The following is a 9217-nucleotide window of genomic DNA, read 5'->3' on the forward strand; positions in this document are numbered from 1 at the left end:
TAATTTGTAGTTTCATGTTTTGTTTTCATTAAGTTGGAGGGCTTGTGATTTATATATGAGTCTTCCATTAAGTTGTTTAGTTATTGTTCTGTGTAGCAAGGATTATATGGCGCCTAAGGGCGGTTCTATCGCAACGGTCACCACCTTGTGCTGTGGAGATGACGTTATTTGCTTTTAAAGTAATACTTTTACTGAAGAAGAGATAGTCACCTTTGCAGCCCGATGACCTCCGAAAGTTGAGAAATTATACATCTTCGTTATCTAACTTTTGCCATTTATTTTGTACTTGTTTGTTAAATTTTTCTATACAAATGGAAAGATGATCTGATTGCTCTTATGCCTTATCCCCCAACAAGGTAAGCCTTACTTGATGGCATTGCAGGTAGTTGGTGATGAATATGAAAATGAAACTATTGATGCAAGAACAATTAGTTGGAGAACGTACAATAATCTGGATTTTGAGTACGATATGTAATTTTTCATGTTTATACCTTGAAAATGTTTAAGAACGAGTCTGAACAGAAGACCAGAAAGATCAAGCATAAGGAAAAAGTTGATTTCATTATATATGAAGTTGAATTACAGTGTAATGTAGTTGGTGTATTTGACCAACGAATCAAAAAATCTACAATATAACGAATCAAAAAATCTACAATATATCTGGGAATAAAAAAAAAAGACTCTTAGAACCTACAGACCTAGATTGTACAAATTACTGAACAGAATGTTTACATGACAATTAATATCTAGTTTAACAAATAACAACTAACAGCACATAGAATCAACTAGACTTGATCATCAATTTATGAAGATCACGAATGGCTTTGACATTGTCGTGGAAAAGCGGTCTTGTGAAGGCTCTTTTTGTGGTGGTTGTTTGAGGCGATTCCTCTGTTCTTCTACCTCCCGCAGCTTCTTCATTGCGTTAGATATAATCTTTTTCATTGTTGGTGCAGCCGCAGGAGGAGGAGGAGGAGGAAGAGGAAGACCCTCTTTATTCTTTGTGGATTGGGATTTGGATTCGCTTCCTTGCTGCTTGAACAACCCTTTTTGGTCATTGAGGGTTTGTTTGGAAACGGAGTAAGTGGTGTTGGCTGATGTTGACTTCGGTTGACATGTTGACTGTGAGGAGGACTTGAACCGCTTACTCTTGGGTTTTGGGTCACCAGTTGGCGCAGTAGGTCTTGTCCTCTTCTTGTTAACTTGAATTGGGCCACAAGATGATGATGATCATGATGATGGGTCTTCCGGTTTGAAGCCAATCCTTGCCCTTAAAAGACGAAGTAGAAGAAGAAGAAAGGGTAGTAGTAGTACTAGTACTTGTTTGAGGACAAGGATTGAAAGCCAAAGTGGGCAACTTTTTGCTGGAATTCACCGGGTAAATTTTGACGATGAAACCCATTTTGCCTCTCACCGTTCCAGGAACAACCCATTCACTTCCACTCCCTGTTTTAAACTTCATTGCGTTTCTCTTGTGCCACAACAGAATTTACCACGAATTAGGGTTTCCCAAGTGGGTATTAGGGTTTCCCAAATGTGTATAAGAGTTTCCTAACTGGGTATTAGGGTTTCCCAAGTAGGTGGTAGCCGGAATTGAAAAATTCCAGCAGAAAATTGCATATCAGAGAGCAAATCGGAAATTAGGGTTTCGGGGGTTCAGGGGAAATTGAAGAGGAAATCAGAAATGAGGGAAAAATGAAGAATTTGGAGGGGAGAAAGAGAGAGGATGATGAAGAGAGAATAGAGAAAGTAGCTTCTCGATCAACTGGGTGCTCTGAAATTGATGAGTTTGCACACAGAAATTCAATTAGGGTTTCGCCCTCAAATTGAAGAGAGAGAGAGAGAGAGTTGAAATGAAAATGTAAAATTACTTGCGAATTGAGTTACTCTAATGGCTCTGGGCTGGCACCAAAGAAGGATCATATACCGCATGAGGGCGGTCGTTCTTCATCCCAACGGTAACATGAATTTTTTATTTACTTTTAATTTTAGAAAAATATAAAGAAAATGAAAAAGGCTTCGAATTTGAAATTCGCGGGGTCAAAAAGTCAACGTTGCAGTTTGTGGGAATGAAGATATTTATGACGTCATGCATCTCTTCTCTCCAATTTTATTTTTTTATTTTCTATTTTGACTGAGAGGACAAATTGACCCTAAATAGATTCTCATCATCAACAATTTATGAAGAAATTGATGAATTAGTTTACTAATGGCTTTAGTTGATCATATTGAAGAGTATAAGGGCATATGTGATCAAATTAAAAGTTTGAGGACACAAATGATTTTAGGTGTAAAGTTCAGGGTGGTAAAATGATTTTAGCTCTAAAATTTTATTAATCATGAAATATTAAAACAAGTATAATGAGGCCAAGTACCATTTGGTCTAGTGACATAAGTCTCTCATTTATAAGTGGGAGATCGGAACCAAGTACAATGAGATGTAGGAACCAACCTCAAAGGACATAGAGTTACAAATAGACACATTCTGGGTTGTACATCCCACCAACAAAATGAATAAAACTTGTTTTATGGTTTACTAAAAATCAGCGGTATGATTACTCTTATGCATGAAGCATATGAGAGACTCATGAATTTATTCATATACCTAAAAAGAGAAAGACATGTGTCTATCTAATATGTTTTAAGTTTGTGAAGTTCCATAACAAAACAACCATGCGAAATCGGAAAAATCTTCGTTTCACCGAATCCTACAGCTTTCAATAGATCGTCAAACTCAGCAGTTGTTCGTTCTCTACTGCCGTGACAAGCCATCATAATAACGTCTAATGTCACTATTTTCTTTAAATCTGTGGTATTCTCCACTATTTCTGGTATTGCAAATTCCACAACTATTACCTTCCCGTTTTCTGGTAATGCTTCCCAACAACGTTTTAATATTTTCTTGCATACATCATCGTCCCAATTATGAAGTACCCGCTGCATACATGTAAAAATGTATTTATATATACAATAATTGTAAATGTTGCATGTTAAGTTTAACTACTAGGTCTTAACTTGAAGTATATATGGAATTTTCATGGTACGTTCTAGTTGAGTTTCCTGAAATTATCTAGATTGAAATCAATTTACAATGCGATCATGTGATTTGCATTCCTTTATAGTGTTTCCGGAAGCTTTATGGAAGTGCAGATAAACATTTCTTATTTTCATTAGTACATTGGAATATATGTGAACGTAAAAGGAGAATAAAAAGAGAGAAAAAGAAGAAAAGGCAAATCAACCTTCAACATAATGGACTGTGCATTTGGTATCAACTCAAACATATCTCCACCAACATGTTTCACACCTGCATCTGATAAAGTTTTCATGCTAGTTAAACAACATAGAAGCTGCTTTTAAAGTCGATGCATGTCTACATACACTATAAATTTGTATATTTCATTCAAATTGGTCCACCATTATAAAGGTACGGCCCCTAAATTACTACATCAGTTATGTATAGTTTAGGACCCTAAACTACAAGATTTTTATAAAAGTCTTATCTTTTGTTGTAAGTTCCTCCACTAGATTTAAAAAAAAAAAAAAAAACATCCATTTCAAAAAAAAAAAAAAATTACATCATTTGTATAGTTCAATTTTAAGCTTACTTTCTATAAAAAAAATTAAAAAACATTCAAATCACTTAACTTCTGCTTATTATTAATTTACTACCAGCATTGTAACAACTCTTAAGTATTTACTTTTGCTGATTGTTATTATCTGCATAATTCTCTATATAAAGGGAGGTCAAAGTTTGATGTCCACTCTTAAAAAAAAAAAAAATTTGATGTCAAAAACTTCACCAAATTTTGAATTGCTATAAATGCTCTTTACAATAAAAAGAAAAAAGAAAAAAAGAGGGTGTTTCTAGTTAGACCTTTAAATTTAATGTTTGAACCTCCATCTTTTTTCCATTATCAATAGATTTTGTCAACTCATATGAAAAAGATGACAAAGAGAGAAAAAGAAAAAAAAAAAAAAACAAATGCTCTTCTTACCTCCCCCAATTAATATAATATTCAATTTTTTTATTTGGACAATCACATTAATACAACATACAATTTTTTTCAAAATTTCCTTATACTACCTATGTAACTTTATAATTTACCTAAAATAATTAATGTCTATACATGGCCCCATCATTTAATATAAAAATAAATTCGAAACAATATGATTTGAAATTTTCTTAAACTAAATTTATTGCATACTTTGGTGTAATTATTACTAATTAAGATACAAAATAAGTTCCTTAAACTATTTTTTTTTAATCAAATCAACGATTTCTCCGACCAAAAGAATAATATTCCTATCCCAATTATTGAAAAGAAAGTGGACTCCCATCCTAGGGTTTCTTAGCAGAGCACGTAGTGGATCCTGAGCGCTGTAGTACCGGTGAGGCTCTTCATCGAGGGTTCTGGGCATCTATTTTTCAGTGCTGTTTGGTGGAAGACGCCGGGTCGAGTGCGAGTGAGTGCAGATCGGGATCTGTGGTCAAGTGATTAACGTCTTGCAGCGGAGGAGGATCGAAGTCAGGCATGGCGGGCATATCGGCAACACAAGTCGGTTTGCTGATTAAAGCGGCGTCTGGGTGAGAAGTAGTGTCGGAGGGGAGGGTTGTTCGGGTAGCAGAGCTTCTCCTTCCGGTGTACATAAGGGAAAGACAGATCGGGGTAGTGACTTGTAGACCTAGACTTAATGGATTGTCGGAACGGCAGACCGCCGGAGTCGTCGTCGGTGGCGATTGCTTGGCAGAAGAGGGCCTGGGCTTCTGCTCCCTTTGCTCAGGTTTGGGCTTGGGCCTTTGGGTCTAGGCTCAAAGTTGAGGTGTTGGGCTCTAGGTTATGGGCTAGTAGGGAGGGTGCCTTGCCACCCTCAGTTACCACTTAGTGGTTAGGGTGGGCCTGGCCTAAGAGGTGGACATCCTTGGGCAGTTGGGTCACTGTATGGTCCAGGACCAATCGTTTCGGGTCATAACTTCTGTGGGAGTTAGTAATTATCTGGAATAAGATTGGTGTTCATTTTCAAGCGGCTTATGGATAAGGACTTGCTCCTATTTGTTTGCTAGGAAGTGGCTCTTTGTTGGTACCACAATTGCGCGCCTGGCTAATGGGGATGCTAGTCAATGATTTTGCGGCTTTTGCCGTAGAAGACACGGAGTTGTTTTTTGTCTATGGGTTCGCTTTACAAAGCGGGCTCAAATTGACTTGTAATGAGTTTACATAACTTAAATAGGAGCTTGGTTGTTTCTGTCTTTAAGTGTATGTTAGACTCTAACATTTTAGCTGGTCATCTAATGCAATGAATCTTTATTTAAAAAAAAAAGAAAGTAAAATCCCTTTATTTAGATTTAATCGATATATATTATTTATTTGATAACCAAAGTCTTTTCTAGGACCATCCATATTGCAAAACAAACAAAAAAACTATGATCTGGATTAATAGAAAAATCTTTGTAATTGTCCAATTGTTCGACCCCTCCAAGAATCACTTTTTGGTTCCGTCATTGAAAATACACTAAAAATGTAGGCAGCTCACTCACAAAATTCCTCATAGTTGAATTGATAGAGATAAAAAAAAATGTTGAAGATACAGATTTAATTGTTAAAGGGTGTTTTGATAAAATTAAAGACACACTCAGCTTTTTTAAGTATTCATAAAAGTGAATTGGATGGAGATTTAATAAGTAGAAGAGGTCCAAATATCAAATTTGGAGGTCCAACTAGAACAACCCTAAAAAAAATCATAATGAAATTAGCTAAAAGGGTTATTACAGTAAAATAAAAAAAGGCTAAATACTGGTTACTACCCTGTGATTTAGGTCCAAAATTAATTCAGCCCATGGACTTCTAATTTTATCAAAAACACCTCTACACTTTTAATTTTGATCCAATAGGTCTAATCCGTTAGTATTCCGTTAAATGAGTCCGTTAACTTGCTGATGTGGCTCATGTAGGACCCATGTTTTATGATACGGCGATGAGTTGGCTTGTCTAGTCAGTTTAAGAGTAGGTCCCACGTACTAATAGAAATCTATCAAATAAAAAAATTACCAACAAATAATCTAACCATAACTAGAACCCACAACCTCTTACACACAAGTCATACAACAAACCACTGCACTAACCTTAGTCCATGTAAACCCCTAAATTGACTAGGCATACCACCTCATCACTATGTCATAAAACATGGGCCATACATGAGCCATGTCAGCAAGTTAACAAACTCACTTAACAGAAGACTAACAGATTGGACCTATTGGATCAAAATTGAAAGTGCAGGGGTGTTTTTGATTAAATTAGAAGTCCAGAGACTAAGTTGATTTTGGACTCAAACTACAGAGTAATAACTAGTATTTAGCCCATAAAAAACACACAAAAGAACAAAGTAAAACATAACATAAAAGAGGAAGTGATTGAGAAGAAAACTTCCACGCTCTCCTCCTTTAAACTACGGTATGAGGCTATTGAAAGAATAATATTAGGTGGACAACCTTTTTGGGTATCACATATCTTACTGATATGGCATATCCACACCATTTAATGAAGTTATCCCGTAGTTCAAACTTTATGCGACATCAACTGTAAGGTGGGATCCAAGTGGTACAAAAAAAAATGGTTCACCTACCGAAATTGTAGGATAAACTTTACATACTATTACTTTAGTTCCACTCATTAAGAGATCACTTGGTAAAATGGGACTCGCAATGTAATGACTAAATAATCTAGGGCTAGATTCGGTACTAAACCGATCCATTTTTCCCCAAACCACTGCCGAACCGACCTCCGTCGGTATGACGATTTTCAAACCGCCACCGATCCGACATAGTCGGTATACCGATTGTCGGCAAGCCAAATTTTTGGTTGGTAGCGTTCGGTATTGATTTGCCGGCGAAGATTCACTGATATTGGATTATTGGAGATGAGGATGATCTGATGATGTTGATTTGATGATGGAATATGTTGTAATTAGAAGATCTGATGTTGATTTGATAGGGATTGGGGAGGAAGAAAAAAGAAAAAAAAAGATGAGAAGAAGAATAGATGAAGCAGAATTGCAGAAATGCAGAATTAAACGCAGAAGAAGATGAAGAAAGGTCGAAGACCAGAAGAGAGAGAGAAGATTATGTTTTGTGTTTAATCTATCACCTAAGAAACGTATAAATATAAAGTTTGTAGGGGTTATATCACTGGCAGCTCGTGCTCCAATGGTGGGGAGTTGAGTTGTTGTGAAAGAGGTTAGGGGTTCGAACCTCATGTCTTCCAAGTTTTATATATTTTGTATAATTATTCTGGTATGGCCTAAAGAGAGTATAAATATAAAGTTTGTAAGTATTACATTGAGAACAGCTCGTGCTCCAGTGGTGGGAGCTGAGCTGTTGTGAGAGAGGTTGGGGGTTCGAATCTCACCTCTTTTAAGGCTTTATATACATTTTGTATAATTATTCGGTATGAGGTATGTATATGATAGGTACAGTATACCGATTGTATGCAATACTTCATGTCGTAGCCGAGCCGAATGGAGCCAAACGGTACGGCTCAGTCGAGCCGACAGTCGGTAGGCCTAATTTTCGGCCCAAATTGGTTCGGGCCGGTTCGAAAGTCGGCTGGTTCTATTGCTTCGGCCCATTTTGCCAGCCCTAAAATAATCTATCAAACCGTAATGAATGTGAGCCAAACTAGAAGTTACGACAGTACTTATGAAATGGCATGTGTCAAATAAAAGAAAAATTATAAGCATGATGTTGCAGCAATTATTATATGCTAACCTGCTTGGTATTTAGCAATTCCTTGAGCGGCAACATTAGGTAAATCGAAGTTAATCCCATGAATGTGTGGATACCTAGAGACTACTTTGGCAATTGTAGTTCCATTACCTCCTCCAACATCCATCAACTCTTCTACCTCTTCAAAACCTCTGTAAACATTTAACACCTCTTCAAAATCGAGGATGGAACTTTGGCCCATAGCCTTATTGAATAATTGGCTCAGCTCAGGTTTCTCAGACACGTACTCATATGCGGACACACCATGAGCCTTGTTAAAAGGACAGCTCCCAGGTTCAAGCACTGTTTCTTTAAGCATGGACAAACTTTTCACAGTGGTCATATCAGAAATTAACATAATAAATGGAGCTAAGGAAACTCCATCTTCATTTGGAACTAGGCAAAGAGTATCCTTTGTTAAACCATAAGTCTCTTCTAGTACTGTCTTACCACTTGAGCTTGGCCTTTGAGATACAGATAACAAAGAATGCACACTTAGGACTCTTAATATTCGCTTCAAATTCTCAGCTGCTGCATTTGGATTCGTGGTTGAGATTTGAGATACAATTTCTTTTGATGTGACATGAGCTCCAGGTCCTGAATTGGCTATGATATTGAAGACATTGAGTTCGATTGCAGCTTTTAGAGCCATTTGAGTGACAACTAAACCTCCCAAATTCCAAGCCGAGACATAGTTTTTTGAGCTAATTCTCTGGTTTTCCATGTTTTTCTATTGTTCTAGTTTGCTTGGGTCTTTTTGTTGCTTTTGATTCTTAGGCACTATTAATTTATACAAGAATCATAATCTTCTGTGATATAAGTTATTACATTATTGAAAGGGAAAATTTCGCAAACAGTACACCAAGTAAATGCCACTAATAATTCTTATACACAAAGTTTCAAACCAAACATTTCGGTACACAAAATCTGAAACTCGACCCACTATCAGTACACAAAATCAATTTTTAACACCAAAATGTCTATTGTGCCCTCAATTCTTTCTTTTTTTTTAATTTTTTTTTCTGTTATTTTTTTTCCTTCGTTTTTATCTCTTTCTTCTTCCTTCTTCCGGGCTCACTCCCTCGCTTCCAACGCTGCCTTCCTCACCTCCACACTCACTCCCTCGCTTCCAACACCGCCCTGGCGAGGTGAGCTTCTCCCGCCGCTGCCGCTCCCCCTCCACGTGGTTGAGCGGCGTGTCTCGACCCAGCCCGTGTTTCCGGCCCCGTTTCTTCGGCGCTCTTTTCATCTGGCAATCGGAATCTGCGAAGTCCGGGTTTGGGTTCGGAGCTCCGTTCTTCTTCTTGCTAGAACCAAAAACATGTTTCTTGTCGTCATTGTACGAGGTGTGATCCTCTTCCTGCACGCCGGAAATGATGCTGATGTCAAAAATGGAGAAGTTCTGGTTGATGAACTCGAGCGGTCTTGTTTCCGGGTTGGGCTAATCCTACCCGA

General features: G+C 37.3%; 1 protein-coding gene across 1 annotated transcript; it reads right to left on the reverse strand.

The window, feature by feature from the left end:
* Nucleotides 1–2408: 2408 nt before the first annotated feature.
* Nucleotides 2409–8590, reverse strand: LOC112178128 ((S)-scoulerine 9-O-methyltransferase). Its single transcript, XM_024316327.2, has 3 exons — nucleotides 7766–8590; nucleotides 3243–3313; nucleotides 2409–2937 (listed from the first exon to the last, which is right to left on the reverse strand). The coding sequence occupies exons 1-3, from the start codon at nucleotides 8484–8486 to the stop codon at nucleotides 2632–2634; spliced, it is 1098 nt and encodes a 365-aa protein (XP_024172095.1). The 5' UTR covers nucleotides 8487–8590; the 3' UTR covers nucleotides 2409–2631.
* Between the last annotated feature and the right edge of the window lie 627 nt (nucleotides 8591–9217).

Source organism: Rosa chinensis, chromosome 7, assembly GCF_002994745.2.
Source record: "Rosa chinensis cultivar Old Blush chromosome 7, RchiOBHm-V2, whole genome shotgun sequence".
NCBI classification, from domain to species: Eukaryota; Viridiplantae; Streptophyta; class Magnoliopsida; order Rosales; family Rosaceae; genus Rosa; species Rosa chinensis.